Source organism: Verruconis gallopava (genome assembly GCF_000836295.1).
Source record: "Verruconis gallopava strain CBS 43764 unplaced genomic scaffold supercont1.13, whole genome shotgun sequence".
NCBI lineage: Eukaryota > Fungi > Ascomycota > Dothideomycetes > Venturiales > Sympoventuriaceae > Verruconis > Verruconis gallopava.
In genome coordinates this window covers 564205-587857 of record NW_015622149.1, presented here as the reverse complement: position 1 = coordinate 587857, position 23653 = coordinate 564205, and the positions used below count along the sequence as shown (strand labels likewise).

Below are 23653 nucleotides of genomic sequence, written 5' to 3'. Positions count from 1 at the left end.
CATGAATCCTCCTTGAAACGCCGTCGTCCTCGCCCTCGCTGCCTACGCCCGTCACATCCGTCACCCGTGATTGTTTATTCTTCTTTTGCCCGTTCATTGCTTCCCTGATCCTCGAGCACGGCGCCTCGCCTTGGCCTGGACTTTCCGTCCTTTTGATCTCTTCCTCACCTCTTCATTCAAACGCGCGTAAACACATCCGACCTTCGTACACAAGTCCATTTCCACGTGCCCGCTCTCCTGCACGTTTCTCGGATCTCGTCTTTGTTCGCCTGCAGCTAGCAGCGCGCAGGCAGGCAGGCGCGCGCGAGAGTGAACCCAAGCGGAAAGTCGAGAGAGCGCCAGCCTGCAGTGGCGTGCCGACGCTAAGCCCTCTGCCGTGTTCCAAGGCCTGCCAGCCCACGCATCCACTGCTGCCCGCTCGGCCCCCCCCGCCTAGCTGGCTGGCTGCACCAGGCGTGGTTACCCACTAAATTTCGACTGCTCCAGTCGCTGCCCGCGCCCTTCTTTCCGTCCGTTGCCTCGCCTCGTCTCGCCTGGATGGACTCCGACTCTGCTACTCACGAGAGACGCCGCCAGAAGCTCACAAAGCTTCCCAAGCAGCAGCACTCTTCCTCCTCCGCTACCACCCTCGGCACCACCTCCCACTCCGCCTCTACTCCGCGAGACTCAAAGCTCTCGTCCCAGGCGTCCGACCGTGCCAACGCCGCGGCTACACCGTCACAATCGCCGACTCGCGACTTGCTTGGCTACCCTCTGACACCAGGCGAGCCGCCCTCGCTCAAACCTTCGCATCTCGCACACGCGCCCACCGCGCTCTCGCAGTCGTCGTCGACTCAACTCATTGGCCCGGCCTTTGACGCCGAAGCTCTTATTAGCCAACTCGACAACACCGCGCACCACGCTGCTGCGCGCTACCAACCTGTTTCATCTGCTTCGCTGCACTCTTCGCGTTCCCTCACCACTGTACCGGCAGTTGGCTCCACTTCCACAACATCCACCACCAGCCAGCAGACGTCACTACCACCCTCCTCACCCTCTTCTTCGTCCTCTCCACAGACACCTCAGTTGCCCTTCACCGCCGTCCCAAACTTGCAACACGCTCGTACACTCGACGAGCGGTTGCTCGGCGCGCCCAAGCTCCGCACGAGCCAGAGCCACGTCGCGCTCGCTGGAGAGCGCACCATGGACCGTATCACCCCACCTCGTTCAGAAACCAGCAGTACTGGCACAAAGTCGCCTAGTCAGAGATACTCGGACGAGGCCCGTCCGGACGTCGGGGGCAAGAAAAAGAGCATGTTTGCAAGCTTCCTCAACGGCGTCAAAGGCTCGCCCCGCAGGCCAACCATCTCCAGCCCGGTCAATCCCACACATCTTACTCACGTTAGCTTCGACCAAAATACAGGCACGCTGACCGTACGTTTGACCACCCCACTTTCATTTAAATTTTTCCTCCCTTCCCTTTCCTTTCGTTTTCAAGTCCTCTCGCACGACTGCGAGGCCCTGTGAGGGGCTTGGCAGCTGCCTGAAACGAGGTCTGATTCCGCCGAGAGCATTTTCTTCCCCATCATATCACTTGCGGGATCCTAGTGCAAACCGCTAACATGTGAGAATATAGGGCCTACCGCCAGAATGGCAACGACTTTTGCAGCAGCACGGTATATCCGAAGAGGAGCAGAAACGCAATCCGGACGCCATCGAGAAGGTTGTCGGCTTCTACACCAAACAGAGTGAACGGAGTTCAGACGAAGGCGTTTGGCATAAGTTCGATAATGCAAAGGCCCAGGCGAGGGAGTCACCTCCGCATCTCCCCTCGACCTTCCCCACTGCCAGTCCTCTCAGTCCACCCGTCGGCACTTCCTTCCAACCCCTCAGTCCACCCGCGAGCCCACGATTCCCTGTCAACACGCCGGATAGCTTTGAAAATCCTCGAGCACCCCCTCCGATCCCGCGAAGCACCCCGGCTGGTGGCAGCAGTGGCGGTAGTCAAATCTCGCCTGCGACGATGACACCTACCTTGATACCCCACCGTCCGGCACCGAGACCACCAGGAGGTGCAGTCACGTCGCCCATCATTCCCACGCGAACTGCCCCATCCGTTCCAGCCTCGCCGTACTCGCCCGGTGACGCTGCCGCGTCTCAGCAGCTGCAGCATGCCGCCACCACTATTTCCGACTCGCAACAAGTTCAGCAGCCCGGTCTCAGCCGGAGCAGATCGAATGCAGGCCAACCTGCGTACCACCAGCCGAGCCAAAATCCCGCCCAGCTGTACCAGTACCAGCAAGCCCAGTCCGTGCTGGCTGCGCAACAGGCCGTCAAGGTTGGCCAGCAAGGTGTGTTACAACGCAGCCAGAGCACACGCGCTCCCATGCAACGCCAAATCACGCCGCCAACTGGCGAAGTTGCAAAGTACACACCAGCACCGCCCGTACAGGCCGCGCCCGCCCCTACGCCCGTCCCGCCCAAGGCAGATGCCCCCGTGCCCCGGGCTCGCCCGCGCGTGCGTCAGAGCTCGGGCATCGACATTGTAGCGCGTCTGCGCGAGATTTGCACGCCTGCCAACCCGAAGGAGCTGTACTGCTCGTTTAACAAGATTGGCCAGGGCGCTTCTGGCGGTGTATACACGGCAATCGAGCGTGCCACCAACCGGTGCGTGGCCATCAAGCAGATGAATTTGGAACAGCAGCCAAAGAAGGACCTTATAGTGAACGAGATCCTGGTCATGCGAGAAAGTCGTCACAAGAACATTGTCAACTTTATGGACAGCTACCTAGTGCAGGGCGACCTGTGGGTCGTCATGGAGTACATGGAAGGAGGCAGCCTCACGGATGTGGTCACGTACAACATGATGACCGAGGGGCAGATTGCCGCTGTGTGCAGAGAGACACTACAGGGGCTGCAGCACCTACACTCCAAAGGTGTTATCCATCGTGACATCAAGTCCGACAATGTGCTTCTCTCAATGGAAGGCAACATCAAACTTAGTAAGTTTTCCTCTTCTTTGTACTGGCAAGACCTCCCCACCTTTTCCTCGACGTCAACCTAGCCCGCTTTTGATCCCCGTCTGTTCCGAGAACAAAGATACCTTTCCTAGAGAAACCAAGACTAACCTTACTTTCCCCATTCGCAGCTGATTTCGGCTTTTGCGCACAAATTGATCAGGCACATACCAAACGCACCACCATGGTTGGCACGCCGTATTGGATGGCACCTGAGGTCGTGACGCGTAAGCAGTACGGACGTAAGATCGACATCTGGTCACTAGGCATTATGGCCATCGAGATGATCGAGGGAGAACCTCCGTATCTGAATGAGTCTCCGCTCCGTGCACTATTCCTGATTGCAACAAACGGAACGCCGACGATCAAAGATCCGGAAAACCTGTCAGAGTGCTTCCATGACTTCTTAAACTTTGCCCTCAAGGTAGACCCGGAGAAGCGGGCGAACGCTAGTGATTTGTTGTCGGTATGTTTTGTTCCTTTTTTTTTTTTTTTTAAAAAAAAAATTGCCCTCTATTCGTACAATACAACTTGGCCTTTATCTGCTTGCTCTTTTGTCAGTTTCTCCTGAGAGATGTGACTGATCAATGTGTAGCATGAGTTTATTCAAAAGGCGGATCATCTCTCGACGCTAAGCCCGCTGGTTATTGCAGCGCGAAAGGCCAGAGCTGAGGAGCGGCGAAAGAAGCACGCTCAGCAGGGTCCATGATCGACGGGCGCTTGCAAGATACTACACTCTTCTCTCCTCTCTCCTCTCCCCATGCTCTGTGGTGCGGCGAGGGATGCCTGCCTTGGCCATCAGCATCGCCATCTTCATCCTCCCTTTGCCTTCTGCGACATATTCTGTCGTACTACTAATGCATGATCATCGGGCTTCTGGGCCATTCTCAAGCGCAGCGAGAGCCGTATGTTAGTTCAAACTCACGAAGGAGCCAGGAGTTTCCCTTGTCTTCTTCGTGACGACTTTCCGAGGCACAACATGTCTGTTCTTCTATAAGAACAGGTGTCCCTGTCTACGCGCGAACGTCACGCAGATCTGTATTGGCGTCCATCTGTGTCATCACTTTACGCATGGCACCAAAAGACTCCAGTCAACTAACATATTTGACGATTTTTGCTCCAACACTGCACTGCTCTCTTTTCTAATCTGTGGGAAATCTCTAACAGTGGAACGTAAAGATGGAGTAGTTGCTTTTCAACATGGGTGTGATTCACGTACAGCGATATCTAAACCTCGAGACGAAAACTAGTCTTCGTACTTTTTTTCCCTTCTTAAAATATGGGGTATTCACAGCATATGACATACCCATCCCTTATATTTTACACATATACGCTCCACACGGCTCACGCATGACGCATCAAATGTTCACAACGGTCTCTACCGATAGAGGGATATCGGATCGTGCAAAGCGATTTTTCCTTTTAGTGGCGCGGCATGATTACATTTTGTTCACTTCACGGAATTTTCTTCGCGGCTACCACACCTGTGCGCGCAGAAGGCTTTGTCACCAATTCCTGCTTGTGCCTCTTCGTTTCTCTGCTAGAGACAGAAAGGCCATAAAGAGAGGAGCAAAGAGGTCACGAACAGGTCACGAACATATGCGGAAATGTATACGACTCGGCTTACTCCTGATACCTTAATTTTTGTGCATATGGTGGGCAAGGACGCTCTTTACACTTTTTCCATTGTACTGCAAAATGTGGTCGGTTTTGTTGGGGAAATGGGAAACGCAAAAAAGCAAGAAAGAAATGTTAGTTTTATTCTTCTTCCTCATATAAAGGTTGCCGAGTTGAAAGCGGATGGGATTAGCTCGCTGTGCTAGAAGATCTCTTCTTATTTTGCTTCACATTTATTGTGGCTGATGTAGCCTTGCAATCCATTTCGCGGGCATATCCCGAATGTAAAAGAATGAACAAGTGCCAAACCCAGGAAAACTTCGCTCTCATACACCCTTTGCCGCCTTGTTGTGTGACTGCGTCCGACATTCGCCTGGATCTACGTTCGCTTTATCTTCCAGCGAATATGTTGCGCGCACGAGAGATTTTGGCGCCTGTGAAGGAGACAATCACTATGCTACCGGAGCTCCCATGACGTGGGCTCGTAATACAGTATAGCTTTGGCGGTGGGAAAACCATACGGTGCCATCAGCTTATATAGCGTATACTAATGAAGACAATGTGAAGGTGCCATATCTGGCATCACAACTTGAAGTTCTCAAGAGGCTAGTAGCAAGGGTACCGTGGAGGTGAGTGCTACTGGTCGTCGTCTATTTCCATCAGAGGTCGTTCTGAAAGTTCATATGGCTTCGACCTAGCTCGCGATCTCGGCTAGCCTTCAACGTTGAGCATCTCGCACCGAGTTCGAGTCGAACATCTCGTCAACCAAGAAGACGTGGCTTCGTGTTGTCGTAGCTCACCCGTGTGCATTGCTTGTTCATGTCGTTGCGCACGACCTGACCAGCAGAAACCGTCTGTGATTGACTCTCTGATGTCCAGCGTGCAAACGGGTGTCCGGCGTATGAAGAAACATAGTCGACCTTTGTCGACTTGTATGGCTGTTGCGGAGAGAGTTATAGCTGCGTTGACCTTATTCATCCATCCTGCAGCGACCCGAGGCCACACAAACTAGCAGCTCAACAAGCACAGAGCCATGGATTAAGATCACTGGCTGAGAGACATCGGCGTTCAGTGGTGATTGGAGGCAAAAATGACAAGCGATTTCAGGCTTCAGTGAAGAGACGGAGAAGTCACACGACCAAAAAGATTGTTTAGCCGCCCACGGTGCAACGATACACGCGGCTCCTGACGTTCAATTAGGCTGAAGCCTTTCGCGAGAGCCTCCTGCAATTGTAGAGCTTGACGCTGGCAATCACTACGTGCGATCAGGCAGTTCATAGTTGAGCGATGGAGATCAGAGCCCAAGAGGACGGAGCGCAAGGGCCAAGCCACGCGGCCACTGGGGTTAGAGTGTGGCGCATGCTGCGCTGTGCATTGCGTGTTGGTTGTCGTCGAGTGCGGTTGACTTAGTAAGTTCACTTAGTTCGTGCCCAGCCAAAACTGACCTCATACTTGATACTCCAAGAAGCTTTGTCCGCCTCCACATCGCCGCCGCCTAAACCGCACTGCCCACCCGCGCATCCTCCTCTCTAGTCCCAACAAACGACAAGCAAGCACAGGCACATAGAGCGTAGTGGTCGCCCCTCTCTTCCTCATCCTGAAAAAAGCCATGTTCCGCACACAGCAGAACGCTTTCGACGATGTCGTCGGTGAGTTGAATCCTGGCCACATACCGGATCCTCCGCTAGTCTCCCTTCTCTAGACCCCATCCAAGCTGACTGAACAACGATGCGCAGTCAAAGCGACGGACGAGAACCTCACCTCCGAAAACTGGGAGCTCATCATGGCCGTCGTCGATAAGGTCAGCGAGGCTGACTCCGGATCCAAGGACGCCGTCGCAGCAATGATCAAACGTCTGGCACACCGCAACGCCAACGTGCAGCTATACACCCTCGAGCTTGCCAACGCTCTGAGCCAGAACTGTGGCATGAAGATGCACAAGGAGCTTGCGTCGCGGAGTTTTACCGAGGCCTTGCTAAGACTAGCCGGCGATCGGAATACGCATCAGCAGGTCAAGGCGAAGATTCTTGAAAGGATGGCAGAGTGGACGGAAATGTTCAAACATGAGCCAGATTTGGGAATCATGGAGCAGGCTTACATGAGGCTGAAGACTCAAAGTGTGTTTGACTGTTCCCCCGTCCCCTTCCTCTTTGAGCCGCGAACGTGGCGATGGACGAGGCTAACCAGGGAACTGTAGATCCTAACCTACACCCACCATCAAAACCGCAGAAGACTCAGCTGTCGGAGGCGGACAGAAGACGAGAAGAAGAGGAGTTGCAGATGGCGCTTGCACTCTCCATGAAGGACAGCAAGGCCGCAGCAACTTCCAGTGCCTCTCCGGCGCAAGGCATCGGCTCGCAAACACCTGCTGAAGAACCCACTCCTGCACAACAAGGCACGACGGCTGCCACAGTTTCACGGGTCCGTGCGCTCTATGACTTCACCCCGTCAGAGCCAGGAGAGCTAGCCTTTCGCAAGGGCGATATCATCGCCGTCATAGAGTCCGTGTACAAGGACTGGTGGAAGGGTTCCCTCAAAGGCGCAACAGGAATATTCCCTCTAAATTACGTGGAGAAGCTACAAGATCCGACGAGAGAAGAGCTAGAAAGAGAAGCGCAGATGGAGAGCGAGGTGTTCAACCAAATCGGCAATGTGGAGAAGCTGCTTGCGCTGCTGAGCGTTAATGACAGGGGCGATGTGCGCGACAATGAGGAGGTGACGGAATTATATCACAAGACCCTGAGTATACGACCGAAGCTCATTGAACTGATTGGAAAGTATTCGCAAAAGAAAGGTTTGAGCTATTCCCCAATCTAGTCCGCACATGGAATCGCTGCTAACCGCAGTCTAGACGACATGACACAACTCAACGAGCGCTTCATCAAAGCTCGGCGCGACTACGAAACTCTCCTCGAGGCATCCATGTCACATCCTGTACCTCAAACCTACGGCCGACCCTCTTACGGTGGCTACAGCACCGGCCCTCAATCAGGTTACGGCGCTCCTCCCTCCCAAGCGAACCAGTATGCAACAGCGTACCAGCAACAAATTGCAACGCCGCCATCGGACCCTCGCTACTCGTCTCCACCACCTCAGCAACAAGCAGAACCCTCGTATCCGCCACAAAATGGGCCCCAGCCTTTCTACTTTGTACCTCCCGGTCAGAGCTCAAGTACCTCGCTGGGTCAAGCGCCACCGCCACGAACCACATCTGCCGCAGCCCAGAGCACAGACGACCTATACACTCACCCAAGCGGACCGGCGCGGACAACCACAGGCCTTGGTGATGCCCGCAGACAAACTATAGCATTTGGCTCACAACCAGGTCAAATCGGCATACCTCAAGAACTAGCCTCCGGATCTTTCGATTCCCCTGTCAACTCCATGCACGAAGCCCAAAAACATCAATATGACCCGTATCCGGTGCAGCAACCTGGAAAGGCGCCCTCGGATCCGTACGGTGGTGCACCACTACAGCAGGCCACCACCTCGGGCACAGAGGGTGGATATCCCGCGATAGGACGACCGGGTGGCCTTTCCACTTTGCCGAGCCAACAAAGGATGGAAGGGAGCAGCCCCGTGTATCAGCCCTTTGGAGCACAGTATACGCCGTACAATCCCAGCGCAGCGACAGCAGGGCGACCTGCTGCGGCAGGAGGCGGAGGTGATGAGAGTTACTATCGTTGAAAGGGGTTGAAAATCGGTGTTGGCGTCTTTTGTTGTACGTGGAATGATGGGTTCAATCTACAGGTGGTATTGTACGATGTTATTTGGAGTGCGCCGAACCGTGTCAGAAAGGGATTCTGTGGCATGCTTTACACAACGGCAGAACCTCATCGACTGACCCCAGCTTAACTACCCTCCCAGAAATGCCAGGGTAGACACGTAGTCTTTTGAGCACGAAAGTGCTGTATACCCCACGAAACTTGGCCTTCTGCCATGAACGGGATGCTGTACGTCCCAACGTCAACTTAATTTCTTTTGTTTTCTTGTTTTTACATTTTCTCTTTCTCTTTATTCTTTGTCGGTGCTGCTTCCCCAAGACTCGATCTCCCTTCTTCCGCTCATCTCCATCGTGCGCGAAACGCATCGTCCTACGTATTTTTGACGGAGCCGACGCAGGTGCCGTCGTCTCGCTATGGTCACGATCCTTGAATGCATGCCATCGTCGACCGCCAATGTTAGAAACGAGACTTAAGCTTTTTTTTCTTTTAAAAAACTCATCTTTGTTTTCTGCCCTTATTTCATTCTTCCTTCGTTATTTCCCCTCCAAACGCTTGCAAACCGTTTTGCCTTTTCCCGAGACGATTCCTCTTATTTTTACCTTTCAGCCTTCGTTCTACTTCATCCCTTGCCGGGCTCCTTACTGCTTCTCTACAATATGGAGGGGACTGTGTTCCGGTCCGGAATCTCTCAATGGTTGTCCTCCATTACTTACCACACGCGCACCACGTCGATCCGGCATCGTGCGTTTCGCGAGGCCGCTGACTCCAGGTCAGATCAAGCGATGTGGACCAGTGGGGGATTGGAGGAGCCGTGGTCCTACAGCCTGAATTGATCCAGTCGCCCAAAATAGGCTCAGGGCACTGATCTTTGCATGGGAAGATCATCACAGAAACCCCCCACACCACCTCCCTCTTCCTTTCACGTAGGTGTGCTAACGTCAACCCGTTCAGAGGGAGCACGCACAGGACCGACCGCCGGGTAACGCCAAATACAAGGTCCGCGTTCCCAAAGGAAAAACAAAAAGGTCCCTGGCGGCGGATCCCGCCCCCCGCCCGGGGGGGGGGGGGGGGGGGGGCACGAGTCGCTCGTCCTGCAGTGCAGAACGGAAATAAGGGGAGTTTTATCTCTGCACAGTCATGCCGAAGGTTTTACCCCCAAAATTGAGAACGTTGCCACGCGAGGTGGTCTTTTGTTTTCGAGGGAAATCTTGGTGTGAGAGGAGGTCATCGAAGCTAAGCTTTCCAAGCTTTGCGGGGCCGCAGATCGCGTGGTTAACCCTTGCGTCATTTTTGTAGCCGTTCCCCGTGGAGATGGGCAGGCTTTTGGCGCGGATCCAGAGCCTTGCGTACGGCGTGACCCGACCTTTCAATTGGTCGCGTTGGATCCTTATCAACGACCCTGTCCTTGCTGCTTAACGAATTGGGGAACTTTTCTTCAGTTTTGGTACGTGACCTCACTCCCAAGCTGCAAGATCGCCATGGGAGCGATAAGCGGACGCGTGCTTAGAGGCTGGGTGGTCTGGAACTTCCAAGAATAAGGCATTTTGTTTGGTTAGGAGGGTGATGGAGGTCCTGAGGCGTTCTCGTTAGGAGAAAAAAAGAGTGTGTGCATATAAGCAATGGATCGTCTGTCCTGGCCAGGGGCGAAGTGGGCATTCTCATCTCTGAGAGAAATACCAATTCGAAGAAGTACAAGCCCGCCAACCAGCCCTAGAAAAGAAACAAAAGACGGAAGTTATCGTCCGCAATGGAACCAATTGAGAGACACACTTCGTACGCTCGAGGAGGTGCTGGCAACATGAGTATGTTTGAGTGGCCTGGTCATCTCAGCCTACAGCTGACCTCCTCTTTACTCAGGGAGAAAGTCGGAACAAGCTGCTGCCTTGCAGGAGTTGGCGACGTCAGGACCGGATGGTACGTATCCCATCGCCAAAAAAAAACCACATTAGTTGCGAACTGGTCCTCATACGTACGCAGTGCGACGTCGAGATAGCATCCTGTCCTCTGGTTCATCGCGTCGTGGCTCCATCGTCGATGCGCTTACCGCCCCTTTCAGAAGGATGAGCTCGAGTAAAGAGTAGGATCGGCGTTGGATGGGTCCGCTAGTGACGATATATGGATACCGATGCTAGCTTTGAGACTAATGTAGATATGAATACATGAATCACGACAGATATGAAAGGGGCAGTGGAATGCCCCCGTGAATAGAAATAGTAACCTGATCTTCACGCCCTTACAAGCCTCGTGTGCTCCTTTGACCGTTCTCGCGTTGGACTTTTCACAAAGTGATCGTTGATGCTTGTGCTAACTTTAGAAACACTTTTCGCCTCGGAGAGTACGGATGAAGCGAGTGATTGAAGCGAACCAGAAACTACAATATCTTTGCTCGTTGCCTAGGGCGACTTTGGAACAATCGCATGCTTCTCGGTGTCTTCGGCAGCCTTTCCATTTGCCTTGCGTTTCCAAAACATAAGACCCCATTTCACTTGGACGTACCACAAACCAAGCGTGCATATTACAAGTGCACATGTGACGACCCAGTAAACCCAATACCACCAGGACACGAGCTTTTCGTTCCGGGGCGAGAAATCGAAGAACGAAGTACTAAAGAACGTTGCGGTGAAGGTTGGCGGGAGGTAGATCATGGTGAGCATGGCGATACTACGCATGTCGGTGCTGTCCCGAGCGGTAGATTCCGCTATCTTCTTCATCTGGAGATTGTCTTCACGGCTCATTTCCGCAATCTTAAGGCTAACATTGGCGGTGCGTAAGTTAAGGTAATTGTCTTTTTGTCCCATCATCGTGTAGCACTAGACACCGTTAGCTGGCTCTTCAACCCCTTTCCGTTGAGGATCAACGAACTTGGCTTGTAAGGCTCGCCGCTCTGTCGAGCACATACCGACACCGAGTCTGAACGTTGGTCGCGAAGACTTGCTGGTAAGCAATCTTCGAAGAGCAAACCGCCTGACATCTCTGCTCAAAGTCTCCAAACCTATTTTTTAGAACATGATCGGCTTTGTACGACTTGCTGACGTTATCCAGAAAGTCCAAGAACTCGAGACACATTTTCGTTTTGATAAGAAGGTAATCGCACCGCGACTTTATTGGTATGATTCCGTTTATGATGAGATCGAATTCTCGTGCCTCGGACGGCGCCACCGTCTCTGGATTAAGAGTGTCTTTGAAATAAGTGTTCTTGTACACTCCGGCATCCTTCTCGAGAAGTGTTATCCCGTCCTTGTCCTCATTGAGCTTCTCAGGCGTGGAAACGACTCGTGTCTCCGCTATAATAAGTGGTAGCATTACGGGTAGCCACATGTAATGCTTAAGAGCTTCTAGCCGCGAACGAAGTTGATCCAATTCTAGGTTGACGAGTACACGTACTACTGCACACGTGATTCGAGATGCGGGATCATAGCACAAGGACATTTTGAATGCTGCTTTGGCCGTGTTAAACTTGTCTACTTGAACCACATAGCCTGACCAATCAACGTATGCTAGAGAAACGTGTGCTTCGGGCTTACCATGACAACCATCGGAAACGACAGTCTCAAACCAAAGATTTGGCCCACAGAGCTCGCCTGTCTGGAAGAAGTCTTCCTTGAGGTTATATACGTCCCGCATTTGGTAAAACTCGTCCTTTGTGAACGGCTGGTGGGGGAATTTTCTGCAAGGCAAGGAGCATATGCTAGACAATATCAACGTTCGCTTTCTGTCAAGCGCTTGTAGCACTTACACAAGTCGCAGAACTTTTCGAGGAGCTTGTCCCAAGACGAACTTCTCAAACGGAAGAGTGCTCTGCCGCGTAGTCAGTTAGAAATAAATCGCTATGGATCATGTCCTTCACCGTTGGACGGAGCCATTCATCCAAGTCCTCGTCAGATAGGTTTACGGCTTTGCAATAGCTCTCTTTTTTTTCTAAAAATGCTCCTATTTCAAGATACTCGACATAATCTTCCGGAACAGGGTCCGCTGGCGGACCAACATACTCTTTGAGTTTATTCGAATGAACAAATGCAGGAGGCATTGAGCTTAAGTCCACAGCGCTTCTGCGTAAACTGATCCCAGAAAAGGTATGGTGTCTCCCTTCGGAGATAGAATTTTGGTCCAGAGGGCAGATATACTATTGCTTAATCGTTTTATGGCGGTCCAACGCTCCAGCCAGTCCCTGGCACTTCACACCTGAGCAAACTGTGCGGTCTGATGTAGACAATTAGAGTTTCTTAAACTTGATCAGAATAAACAGATAGGAGAATGTAGGTCTCTCTCATTTTCCATTGAATAGATCTCAATGGGGTTTCTTCGAGCAGATCTTTTGATCTCAGCCTTGTTTGTTTGCACACCGGTCAAGTCGCTGCACAGCCCGTTCAACACCACAGTAGCGTCTGCACCGCCCGTGCCAGCAGTTGTGGCTGGGCTCACGTGAATGAGTTAGGCTCAGCGCAGATGCGTTTGACTTTTCTCAAAAAACCTAAGAGAATGACCATTGCCAAAATCTTTCCATGACGATGAAGATGAAGATGGCTCAAGTTTCGGATATTCCGTCACCAGCCCCGCGATACAGATACTCGACAGTGGCTGGCATTTTTAGCCCTTCGGAACCGGGCGTAGACGGCAAAAGTTTTGATTATGCACAGTGATCCCAATGACCATTCTCTGCGGCTGCTAATACGACATCAGGTCAAGGAGAACCTGGGCTTGAGATTTGCTAGCTGGACGGATTTCACGGAAGAGGTGAAACGTTTAAATTCCAACGCCCCGCCTGGTACTTTGTACAAAGTGCTCTTTCTTGGACGACACGGCGAAGGATGGCACAATGTGGCCGAGCGAAAGTACGGACGAGACGAGTGGAATGTGAGTACGCTTCGAAGATCAAAAGGGAAGCTTCGTGAACTGATTTCGATTCGAGAGGTACTGGGCTAGGCAGGAAGGGGACGCCGAAGGAAGCTGGGTCGACGCACGTCTAACAGAGACTGGACTGAAGCAAGCATCCACAGCTGCGAATTTCTGGAAGGAACAGATGACGAAAGGCTTGCCGGCGCCAGACAGCTACTACACAAGCCCATTGTCGAGATGCTTACAGACGTGCCACGGCACGTTTGGGAACCTCCAACTACCCTCCGACAGGCCGTTCAAGCCCGTGGTCAAAGAAGCAAGTAGACTCTATGAATTGGCACGGAGACGTTCCTCTAACTGACAAGACCCAGCTCCTACGCGAGACACTCGGTCGCCATGCGTGCGACAGACGCAGCAGCATGACGGAGCTTAGGTCGTTCATTGCAACGTTTGCGCGGCCGGATCCGTTTGTGTTCGAGCCAGGCTTCTCGGAAGTCGATGCGTTGTGGAAGCCAGAGCCTCGAGAGATGGATGAGGATACGCAAGCAAGACAGCGAATCGTGCTGGATGAGATATTCAATCGCGACAAAGGACAGTTCATTAGCATAACGAGTCACTCTGGAGCAGTGCGTGCGATGCTCGAAGTGGTTGGCCATCGTCTCTTCCGCCTAGGCCAGGGAAGCGTCATGGCCGTGCTGGTCAAAGCGGAACAGATCGAAGCTTGACACAATGACAATGATAGAATACTAGAAATTTCTGCATGAAGGCGCGTGTATTCCTTGCCCTACAAAGAATAAACTGTCCTGTAGAAGAGATTACATCACCGATCGCAGATACAAAATTCTGCGAAGGACCAGCTGCTCCATTCAAAATGCAATGTTTTGGCAATTTCACGATTTGTCACTCGTCTTCAACAAAATCTCATCTCAAGGTCTGTGACAACTTTCTTGTGGGCTCTGCGGCAAATGTCGCGCTTTGTCGGCATTGGTTCCCGCATCGGGACACCGTGATCACGCCTCTCTAGAACGTGCCGATCGCGACTGTACCAAGCATAATTATGCCTTAGTGCCCTGCATGGAATCTCGTATTTATACTTTTGCCTCTTTTTTTGAGTCAGAGCCTGGTGAATTGAGGGACTTTGGAAATCCGTTGTGTGTGCTCTCTCGTTACCCGGCCTACATAACGAGGAGCCACGAAGGGCTGAGAGCCAACACGACTTGGTAGTTTCCTCTGCTTTCAAGGTTGATCTGATCGGATACATTTGAGCCAACTTCGAATTTGAATCTACAAATTGTGCTATCCAAGCTTGGCAAGAAAAGAGGACTTTCGTCTTGCAATCTGCCATATCATGCCGAGAAAGACCACTCCCGCAGACGGTCTGCAAATATCGGCCCAGCAATCCCGTTACGCACTCGACGCTGTCGATGCGCCTTCTTCAAAAGAGATCTGGGTGAAAGATCTGAGCATCTCACTGGGGCAAAAGGAGATTCTAACACGCGCTGAGCTGCGTTTCAAAGAGCGCGCCCATTATGTGTTCGTTGGTCGCAATGGAACTGGTAAGACTACTATCTTCAAGGCCATCGCCGAAGGACGTATCCCGGGGATTCCATGGTCGACAAAGGTGCTTCTTTTGGGTCAGACACGAGAGATAGGACTGGAGGAAGGATTCGGTGGGTTGAATATCGTTGGTGGAGAAACTGTGCTGGAACATGTTTTACGCAGCGACCAGGAGCGTGAAAAATTGGTAAAAGAGGAGGAGGTGCTAGCTTCGGGAATTGAAAGTCAGAACGATCCACTTGCCGCGGTCAGAGCGTATCGTACGATTAGTCACCAAAGATTGGGGAAAAAACTGGATGAAATGAAAATGATTGCCACACGGAGAAGCGGGGCGAGGGGAAAGAAGGCTAGGGAGGAACAGGTGAAGATGGAGGAGGAATTCGAACAATCGAAGAAGAGACTGTGTGAGGATCTATCACTTTTGGATGCAGCTGTGATTAGCGAGGAGACAAAGGCTGCGGTGGACATGCTGTCAGAGGTGCAGTCAAGTCTCGAGCTGGTACGCATCACTATGGTATTGCCGTGCTCTTTCAAGGAACTAAGTGCGCTGCCAGATAAACGCTGATGCTGCCTCGTCCAGAGCTCGAACAATACTGCTCGGGCTTGGATTTTCCCCAGAGCAGATTGATGATTCTATGGACAAGCTCTCGGGAGGATGGCGAACACGTTGTGACCTCGCGTGTGCCCTTGCCCAGAAAGCGGACGTTTTGTTGTTAGATGAGCCGACTAATTTCTTGGACCTACCTTCCATAATATGGCTACAGGATTATATTCGCAGTATCGAAGATACGACCGTGGTGTGTATTACTCATGACCGCGACTTTGCCGACGCGATCGCAGATGAGCTGCTCGTACTTCGCAATCAGACGATTGAAGTGTTTAGTGGCAACCTATCGCTTTACGAAAGCGAGCGCATCAAAAAGGCTAAGTGGCTCACAGACATGAAGGAGGCACAGGACAAACAGAAGGCTCACATGCAGCAGAGCATCGCAAACATGCAGCAACAGGCTCGCAAAGCCGGTGATGACAAGAAGCTCAAGCAGGCGGTGTCTCGACAAAAGAAGATCGACGACCGCATGGGCCTCCAGGTCAATGCCAGAGGCGGTCGCTTCAAGCTCAACCGCGACTTGGTGGGCTACTCCCTGACGAGACGCGCGGACATCGAGGTCCCGGACTTCGACCCGCCCGTCAGGATCAAGCTGCCCAGCGAGCCTACGGACCTACGCTTCCCAGGCGCTTTGGTCAGCCTTGAGAATGTCTCCTTTAGCTATCCCGTCACGGCGGATGCGGGAGGAAGTCGGAACAAACGAGGGCCGGAAATTCTGAGGGACATCACGCTGACGATCCATCCCGGCGAGCGTGTTGGGCTCTGCGGGCTCAACGGCTCCGGCAAAACGACACTGGTGTCGATCGTTGTGGGCGGAGGCAGTGACGGCGCGCCATACACTTCCTCGCTCTCGGCTTCTGGCGGCGAACAGATGGGCGCAGGCCTGACGCCTACAAAGGGCAACGTGACGCGGCATCCGCGCGCTCGCTTTGGTCGGTTCTCGCAGCAGGTAGTCGAAGAGCTTGAGGCATACGGGGCGGCGCACCGTGAGATCACGGCGCTGAGGCACCTGATGGACCACGCGGGCGCGGAGCTCCCGGAGAAGGAAGCGCGCGGTGTCCTGGGAAGCCTCGGCCTGCAGGGAGCGGTGGCGAGCGACGTGCCCATCTTCGCGCTGAGCGGCGGCCAGAAGGTGCGGCTGGCGCTGGCCAAGGTCGTGTGGAATGCACCGCACCTGCTGGTGCTGGACGAGGTTACGTGAGTTCGCACTTTCTTTTTTTCTCTGAATCTGTCTCTCGACGCTCTTTCCTGTTTCGTTCGTCTGCCCCGATGTGCATGCGGATGCTTGCTCCCTGCGTGCTGTGGCCCAGCTTGATCATGGCTCGTAGAAGCGGTGGTCGTGTTCAGCGACGGCGACATTGGCGCCAAAAGGATGGCTCTTTGGCTTGGTGAAGCTGCCACATCCACCAATACCTCTTACGTGATTGCCTTCCGAGGGTGAACGGTGGACAGGATTGCATCTCGGTGGCATGCACGTCGGCTTAACTCTCTTCCACGAGGCCATGCATGCACAGCACGGGAGTAACTTCGTTCCAGGGAAAGAAGACACCATCATTGCCGAATACGTGATTTCTTCTTGTGACAATCTGTCTGAAACACGGAACAGAACACAGTTGCTGACCAGTCCTGGAAAATTTCTAGCACGCACCTCGACGCAGACACGATCCTGGGACTAATCATAGCGCTGCGCAGCTATCGTGGCGCCTTACTCGTCGTGACGCACGACCGCTTCTTCTGCAGATGCGTGGTCGAGGGTCAGAATCCGGCGCGGCTCAGAACGAGGCCCGGTGTTACCGGCGCGGAGGACGACGGTGCCGGAGCCGCAGACACTGATTCGGACGAAGAGGATGGCGCTGGAAATCATGATGGGCCATTCAAGAAGGGGATCGTGTACCGAATGGTCAAAGGCCAGTTGAAAGTGCTTGAGGGCGGCATGTCGCAATACGAGGAAATATGTGAGCGGGCGGCCGCGAGGTTGACCGCCAAAGCGCAAAAGGCGTAAGGCGTTCCTATTATTACCACGGCACGCTATGGTACATGTGCTCATCCATTCCTTCGAGTTTCAGTTTTAAGTGTTTCATTTATTCTACTTTTAATTTCCTTTGTTGGCTGGATGAGTCAGGCCGTCGTGGTAGACGAAATGAACGACAGGAAGAAGAAGAAGAAAAGAAAGGAGTTGACTGTCACGTGGAATGGCCTTACTACCCTTAAGTTAGCGTTTTGGAGTTTTGCGCTTTTGTTCTTGCGTTGTGCAAGAATCGAGCAGCACCCGAAGCCTGATCGACTGCAGGTCAGCATGGGGGGAGTAATAACAACGACGTCAGAGCTTCCCGCTGGAAAAGGACGCGAGTCTGTGCTCTTCGATCCTTTTCCCCGTGTCCGAGATTATGGGTTGGCGTGGGAGACCACAGAAGAGGCATCGCTGAGGCGTCGGCGGAGCAATGAGCCACAGCGTGTAGCAGCGGAGGCATGGAAAGGAGGCGGAGAGAAAGGCAAGGTCAGAAGCGAGTCGTGTAGACGAAGATCAGCAACGCATGGAACGTTCTGTGCTGCAAGCCTCGGATTGCGCCTTAGGCGAGCTCAGATTGAAAGACGAGAGGTGGGACGAAGACGGCGAGAGTGGGATGGTTGCAGCATCAGCAGGAGCAGGAAGCAGGAGCAGGAGCAAGGAGCCAGAGTAGGTTCAGAAGCAGAACAATAAACGCCTGCAGAGGCAACGCGAGTTCTGATGGTGGAGGATTCTCATCGTGCATCATTACGAAGCTAGTTTGGTAAGTTTGGTAAGCTTGGAACCTTGGAACGTTGAATCGGTGCGCGGGCCGCTCCTTGCTTGACTCTGCCCCAGCAGAGACGCATGCGTGATGCCTCCGCGCGTGCGGTTCTGCCCCCTATGCTCTGCAGGAGATGCAGCACCGCCGGCTGGTGGGTACGTGAGAGCAGCACCGCCGATCAGGAGCGTCCGGCAAGGTCTATTATTCTTATTTGCGTGTCGGAACTTGCTGCTGCGCGCCGGCCGTTTTGCACTGTGCCCGTTGTTGCTCCCGGCCGCGTCTTCCCTTTCTTGGCCTGGGGCCTTGCAAACGATGCGCAAAACCTGTCCACACAGGTGTGCCGTGCTTTCTCGACCCAAACCGTCGTGGAGGGACTGCACGCAGTGTATCGGTCAGTGTTCTTGTGTGTACGCTGTCCTAGTGCTGCGAGCGTGTGCGTGTGTACTTGCGTCCACGGCCCCGAGTGCGAGTTCCAAACGCCGAAACCTGTCGCGTGTTGCATGTGCAGACCCCACGAGATCAAGGTTTTATTATTGTGCGGGACCCGTTTCGTTCTCTGCGCGGTTAGTTTGCTGCTAATCGTCGAAACCGAAAAGGGCGCCCTGGAGGGTAGGCTGTTTAGGTCTCTGTCATGGCGTGCAGTAGTGTGATGTGCGCTGCCGGACCAAGGTTCATCAGCAGCGGCTGCAACATGCATAGCAGCAACGCAGCGCTGGCAAAACCAACAGCATCGGGCGTCAGCATCAGCATCAGCAGAATGACTGGAAGGCGAACATACCAGGCTGCGGGAGCAAATCACGGTCTCGTCGACATGATTGGGCAACGCTCCAAGCAGAGGCTTCTTTCCCGCCGGCGCGGATGAGCCAATGCCGTTTGCGCAATCGCTCAGCCTTGTGGGCGAGCTTAGGAGAACAGTTGACCAAAGCGCGGATAAGAACATTGAGCTCGGCCACAAACAAGAACGGGCCCAGTCGTGGTGCTGGTGGTGGCAGCAGCAGCAGCAGCAGCAGCGGCGCAGTTACACGAGCGGCTAACATGGCCGCGTGCTGCAGAGCCGAAGAGATCATCCACGACGTGCAGTCGCAAGCTAAGGAAAGGTGGCTTTTGCGCGGAATGAAGATTGTAGTCGCGCGCCGTCTCCACCGTGCGGCCCCGGCAACCTTGGAAATTGTGGCATTTTATTCAAGGGGCGATGGGGAAGTCATTTTTTGATTCTTGTCTGGCCCGTACCCGTGCCGATGACAAAAGAATCGAGCCTTGCCTTTGTCCTTTTCACATACGTTCGCTCATAAATTCTTTTTTGTTTGGGGCCGCCCTGAGCGATTTGAACGCTGCATTCGCCATCGTTTCCTCCCTTTCCCACTCAACCCATCCTGACCATTGGGTGACCTTGGAGCACGCGATCGAGAAGCAGAAGAAAGAGGAGAGAGAGTGTGTGTGTGCGTGCGAGAGAGAAAGAGACAGACCGTGTCTATGTGCGTGGGAGACCAAAGCCGCGACAGAGACAGCCACACATGCAAACGCATCGAAAACACGAACAAACCGCCTCGCAGACCCAAAGACACAATTACAGACAGGCTGGGCCACAGTCGTCGTTAAGGAGCGGTGCTATAGCCTCCACGCCTCGCCCGCTTCCCCGTGCCTCTGGCCAATTGTGTTTGCAAGCTGGCGTCTAAAATCCCGTTGCGCTGCCTCGCTCACTATAACTCTAACGATCCTGCGAGCGACGATCTGGACCTCGACCTAGCTTCGGCCAATAGGAAGCACCGAGCTGGACAAGACGAACATGCACCAGGTCATATGAAGCTTCTATAAGGACAGGATCTTGTTCGTCGTGCTAGACTGGGAAGGACTTTTTTGGAACGTCCATCTAATCGTCTGTATCTTGACCCGCTTCGTGTGCGTGTCGGCGTGCGCGAGGGGCACGACCTGGGGACATTCTTCCACTTTGTTCTCTCCGACCATCCATTCATATCGCTGCGCTCCCGCGAGCGTATCCTCGCCATCGCAATATTTGCCATTCGTCTGCTGAATTGACGAAGGAAGCAAGTGGGAAGTCTGCTCGACCCCATCTTTATCTTGACTGCCCCGTCTGCTTTATTTTTTTTTTTTCTCTGGACGTTCCTCGAATGAAAGCATAATGGCGGGAACTCCGCCCTCCGGCGCTGAGACCGCGGTTACCAAAGTAGCAAAGGACCGCAATTGCCCATTCTGTCACCAGGCGTTCACCTCGTCCAGTCTGGGTCGCCATCTGGACTTGTACATCAAAAGCAAGAATCCGAAGCCGCCGGATGGCATTCATGATGTCGAAGAGATTCGCAAGATGCGCGGCAATATCACCCGTCGGCAATCTCGCGTTGCAAGCGGCGTCAAGAGAGACACATCGTCCACGCCCGCAGAGTCCGCGTCCGCGCGGTACTCCTTGTACGGTGTCGCCGACGACAGAGCGACAGGTGGGCCAGCGGCCCCGAATGCGCTGGGGAAGCCCCGATGGATGATCAACAAGCTGAGCTGGGAAGCCACCGGCGTTATCAACGATCTACCTCCGCGCATTGAGCCTAAACCGTCCGCTGACAGGCGAGACTCGAGGAGGGAGCAATTGAAGGCCGAGCTGGACCAGAGGCAGAAGCTTACGGAGGAGCTGGACACCGGCAAGGCTGCACAGCTAGCCCTCAAGGAGATTTTGGACACGATCCGCAACGCCGAGTATGTGTTAGCAAAGATTATGTCAATTGCTATGCCTTTGTAGCCGGGCGACTAACCGTGATAAACAGAGCCTCTGCCACGGGCCGCCATCTCTTTGACGACTTCGACTTTTTCCAACAGAGCTTCCCGAGCCTGTGTCTTCGTCTGCTCTCCCCCACGCCCCCCCTCGATTCCTCCCTCTCTATTAGCACGAGCGATTCATGGTCCTCCAGCATACCTTGGGATCAGCAGCGGGATGCACTTTCAAGAATAGTCGAAGAGCGGGGTCAGATTCTGAGACGACGTTCGAGCCTGTCATCGTCTGCGTCCGATGAAGCGTCCCAGAGCAATCTCAATTTGGACAAGTTGCACAGGCACATCAACCACGAGTTCCAGCTGTGGAAGAGTCTGCCTGAACATAAGCGGACAGAAATATGGCACCGAGAAATTATACGAAGCTATGTGCGGATTGAGAATGATCTGAAAGAGGCGCGCAACACCATCAAGACGCTGATGCGGGAGGCCGAGTTCCTGACGAAAAGGCTCGAACGAGCGTACATGACGGGTTCCTCTCCTTACACTCCTAGCTTTTCGGATCGGCAGCCGTCAATATCTGTACCGCCTAGCCCCTTAAGCATACCAGACGACGTCCTTCGTGATCTATGTAAGCAGGGTATCAATGTACGTGAATGGGACTATGAGCGATTGCTCGATCGCTGGAAGAATGTGGTGCGCGACGAACGGCGCGCAAGCACTGGACTGAGCGCTCAGCGCAACTTTTCGACCTCGTCGCAGAATCCACGTATCGCCAACACAGGTGCGAACCTGTCGGCCAATGGCGTGGATTCCACGGCTGCGTCTCGCTCGGCAAGCATCACAAGTGCTATGTCTGCGACGGGGCCTACGCGGACAAGCTCAATGGACTCGACGGCATTGGACGTCGACGCCGAAGGCGAGGACGAGGATATGGACGACGGCATCGCTCCGGACGCGCACCCGTACACTTCGAAACCGCCTAGCTTGCCTCCACTACCCCCGCAACCTACAACACAGGATTTGAGTAGCGTGCCGCACAAACATAATCATCACCATCATCAGCATCAGCATCAATACACACAACCAAATCCGCCACCGCCACCGCCTCAACATCCACATCTACATGTAGTAAACGACAAACGCCTGCCTGGAATCTATCCTCTTACCCAAACGCACATGGATCAGAACTACAAGTGGCCACATCCTTCAGTTTCCTCAGCGCACCAGCAACCACAGCCGCCCATGCAACTGCAACCTCAACCTCAGACGCAATCGCAATCGCAACAGCCACAGCGTCCGCCACAGCCACAGCCACAGCATACATCAGAACATGCAGCAGGGTCTGTACCACCGACGAACACGACGCATACATCATCGTATTCGATACCGCAGCTACCGGACCCGGAGACAATGAGACGAATCCCCCCCGGCCCAGAATCATGGCAGGCAGAATTTCATCATGCTACAACGCATTCGATGGAGGGCCTGCAAGGACCAGCGACTACGGGGTCCGCCGCTGCTCCACCCGCACCAGCAGCTGGGTGATGCAATTAGGATTTTATAATAACATGTGTATATTCATTATAATAGAGCAGTAGGGGCAGAGTCCTGAGATTTAGTGCGCATCTTTGAGAGCTGGATCATGATCGCAAAAGCATTATTACAGCATGAAGCAACCAGCATAGAGATAACGCGGTTATACGATTATACCCATGAGCAAAGGAAAGGTGCATATGTGTATGATATAAGAAGCGAATAACTGAAAAATTGAACTTGCTAGCATGATCGTCGATCTTTTACCGTAGTGGCCTGAACCCCGACCAGAATGGTAGATGTACTGCATGGAAGAATTGGCACAACTTCAGAAATGGTAAGACTGGTCGTTACGCGTAGAATGAGTGGGGTACATTTCCATGATGATTTTTTCTCTTGACTCTTCTGGCGTCTTTCCAATCTACCCACTCGGTTCGCTATCATGAAAGACCGCAAAACGTCCACTCGTCTCGACATAGTCTGAAATGGAGGGTCACCTTGTGTGCAAGCAAGCGCGTATTTGTTCAGTTTACGTAAAGAGCAGCACCCGATCTTTTGTGTGTTTGATCGATGACGGCTGAATGCAGAATGTACGAACGAACTACCTTCACAAAAAAATAAAAAAAAAAAAAAATTAAGGGTACATCCTTGCTCAAGTTAGCGGCTACGCAAAGAGGATAAAATTTTGTGCAGAGAAGCGCTGTGTGAGTGGTGTTGAGCCCTTTGCCGTTCCAGCGGGTGGAAAAGGGGGTTGTGGTTGGACAAGAAATAGGTGTCGAAACGCTCGAGAAATGAAAAAGTGATCGTTACACGAGCAAACCTCTAGGCTAGCGTCTTGCGCAGCCATGGGAAAGACCAATAATCCCCCCTTCGAGGATCTCACGCTACGAACCTGGTTTGCACGTGGAGAATAAACCCGTGCACAGTTCCGTTCGTCATCTCGGGAAGGCCGCAAACTCGCGAACAGTTTCGGGTTGTGTTGCGCAGATCCTTGCCCGCAACCACTGAGATGGGGGTTTTTTTTTTCTTCGCCTTCTCGGCTATTCTCCAGGTCTGATCAGGGGGAGACAAAAAAGCCAAGGGGACGGACGAATGTCCCCCCCCCTTTCCTGTGTGGACGGTGTCCCCCAAAGATTCTGCGGTGATCGGATACATGCTGGCACTCGGACTGGAGCCGTGCGTGGCTCGCTTGGTGGTCTTAGCATGATGGACGCAGTCGAAGGCATTTGGCACAGCCTTTCTTCGGCCCATTCGATCGGAGAAGGGACAGTTCTGGCAGTTTCACAGGCA

At 53.3% G+C, this 23653-nt stretch overlaps 7 protein-coding genes across 9 annotated transcripts; 6 read left to right on the top strand and 1 right to left on the bottom strand.

Moving 5' to 3' along the window:
• Positions 1–500: 500 nt before the first annotated feature.
• PV09_04685 (uncharacterized protein) lies at positions 501–4926 on the top strand. The gene is made up of 4 exons (XM_016358076.1): positions 501–1413; positions 1616–2981; positions 3128–3462; positions 3592–4926. Exons 1-4 carry the CDS (start codon positions 538–540, stop codon positions 3703–3705), a joined length of 2691 nt encoding a protein of 896 aa, XP_016214278.1. The 5' UTR covers positions 501–537; the 3' UTR covers positions 3706–4926.
• Positions 4927–6046: 1120 nt separating this feature from the next.
• Positions 6047–8597, top strand: PV09_04684 (uncharacterized protein). Its single transcript, XM_016358075.1, has 4 exons — positions 6047–6262; positions 6350–6730; positions 6811–7407; positions 7465–8597. The coding sequence occupies exons 1-4, from the start codon at positions 6223–6225 to the stop codon at positions 8298–8300; spliced, it is 1854 nt and encodes a 617-aa protein (XP_016214277.1). The 5' UTR covers positions 6047–6222; the 3' UTR covers positions 8301–8597.
• A 1488-nt stretch (positions 8598–10085) lies between these two features.
• Positions 10086–10419, top strand: PV09_04683 (uncharacterized protein; the record flags this gene model as incomplete). The annotated part of the gene is made up of 3 exons (XM_016358074.1): positions 10086–10140; positions 10196–10252; positions 10316–10419. 3 exons carry the CDS (start codon positions 10086–10088, stop codon positions 10417–10419), a joined length of 216 nt encoding a protein of 71 aa, XP_016214276.1.
• Positions 10420–10731: 312 nt separating this feature from the next.
• PV09_04682 lies at positions 10732–12375 on the bottom strand (the record flags this gene model as incomplete). Of its 2 annotated transcripts, XM_016358073.1 has the most annotated exons (5): positions 12186–12375; positions 12075–12136; positions 11863–12026; positions 11201–11817; positions 10732–11148 (listed from the first exon to the last, which is right to left on the bottom strand). In XM_016358073.1, exons 1-5 carry the CDS (start codon positions 12363–12365, stop codon positions 10732–10734), a joined length of 1440 nt encoding a protein of 479 aa, XP_016214275.1. In that variant the 5' UTR covers positions 12366–12375. The 2 variants fall into 2 exon arrangements, with proteins under 2 accessions (XP_016214275.1, XP_016214274.1); XM_016358072.1 differs by having other exon boundaries at positions 11201–12026.
• Positions 12376–12794: 419 nt separating this feature from the next.
• PV09_04681 lies at positions 12795–14067 on the top strand. Of its 2 annotated transcripts, XM_016358070.1 has the most exons (4): positions 12795–12969; positions 13019–13192; positions 13248–13490; positions 13546–14067. In XM_016358070.1, the coding sequence occupies exons 1-4, from the start codon at positions 12841–12843 to the stop codon at positions 13897–13899; spliced, it is 900 nt and encodes a 299-aa protein (XP_016214272.1). In that variant the 5' UTR covers positions 12795–12840; the 3' UTR covers positions 13900–14067. The 2 variants fall into 2 exon arrangements, with proteins under 2 accessions (XP_016214272.1, XP_016214273.1); XM_016358071.1 differs by having other exon boundaries at positions 12795–13192.
• A 455-nt stretch (positions 14068–14522) lies between these two features.
• PV09_04680 (uncharacterized protein) lies at positions 14523–17340 on the top strand (the record flags this gene model as incomplete). Its single annotated transcript, XM_016358069.1, has 3 exons — positions 14523–15230; positions 15286–16535; positions 16980–17340. The coding sequence occupies 3 exons, from the start codon at positions 14523–14525 to the stop codon at positions 17338–17340; spliced, it is 2319 nt and encodes a 772-aa protein (XP_016214271.1).
• Positions 17341–19341: 2001 nt separating this feature from the next.
• On the top strand, positions 19342–22608 carry PV09_04679 (uncharacterized protein). Its single transcript, XM_016358068.1, has 2 exons — positions 19342–20815; positions 20884–22608. Exons 1-2 carry the CDS (start codon positions 20250–20252, stop codon positions 22373–22375), a joined length of 2058 nt encoding a protein of 685 aa, XP_016214270.1. The 5' UTR covers positions 19342–20249; the 3' UTR covers positions 22376–22608.
• Positions 22609–23653: the final 1045 nt, after the last annotated feature.

Coding starts and splice junctions, on each gene's coding strand:
- PV09_04685 (XM_016358076.1), top strand. CDS start 538: ATGGACTCCGACTCTGCTACTCACGAGAGACGCCGCCAGAAGCTCACA. Junction 2,982..3,127: donor GGAAGGCAACATCAAACTTA/GTAAGTTTTCCT, acceptor CCCCATTCGCAG/CTGATTTCGGCTTTTGCGCA. Junction 3,463..3,591: donor ACGCTAGTGATTTGTTGTCG/GTATGTTTTGTT, acceptor ATCAATGTGTAG/CATGAGTTTATTCAAAAGGC.
- PV09_04684 (XM_016358075.1), top strand. CDS start 6,223: ATGTTCCGCACACAGCAGAACGCTTTCGACGATGTCGTCG. Junction 6,263..6,349: donor CGCTTTCGACGATGTCGTCG/GTGAGTTGAATC, acceptor AACGATGCGCAG/TCAAAGCGACGGACGAGAAC. Junction 6,731..6,810: donor CATGAGGCTGAAGACTCAAA/GTGTGTTTGACT, acceptor AGGGAACTGTAG/ATCCTAACCTACACCCACCA.
- PV09_04681 (XM_016358070.1), top strand. CDS start 12,841: ATGACGATGAAGATGAAGATGGCTCAAGTTTCGGATATTCCGTCACCA. Junction 12,970..13,018: donor ACGGCAAAAGTTTTGATTAT/GCACAGTGATCC, acceptor ATACGACATCAG/GTCAAGGAGAACCTGGGCTT. Junction 13,193..13,247: donor ACGGACGAGACGAGTGGAAT/GTGAGTACGCTT, acceptor TTTCGATTCGAG/AGGTACTGGGCTAGGCAGGA.
- PV09_04679 (XM_016358068.1), top strand. CDS start 20,250: ATGGCGGGAACTCCGCCCTCCGGCGCTGAGACCGCGGTTACCAAAGTA. Junction 20,816..20,883: donor GACACGATCCGCAACGCCGA/GTATGTGTTAGC, acceptor CGTGATAAACAG/AGCCTCTGCCACGGGCCGCC.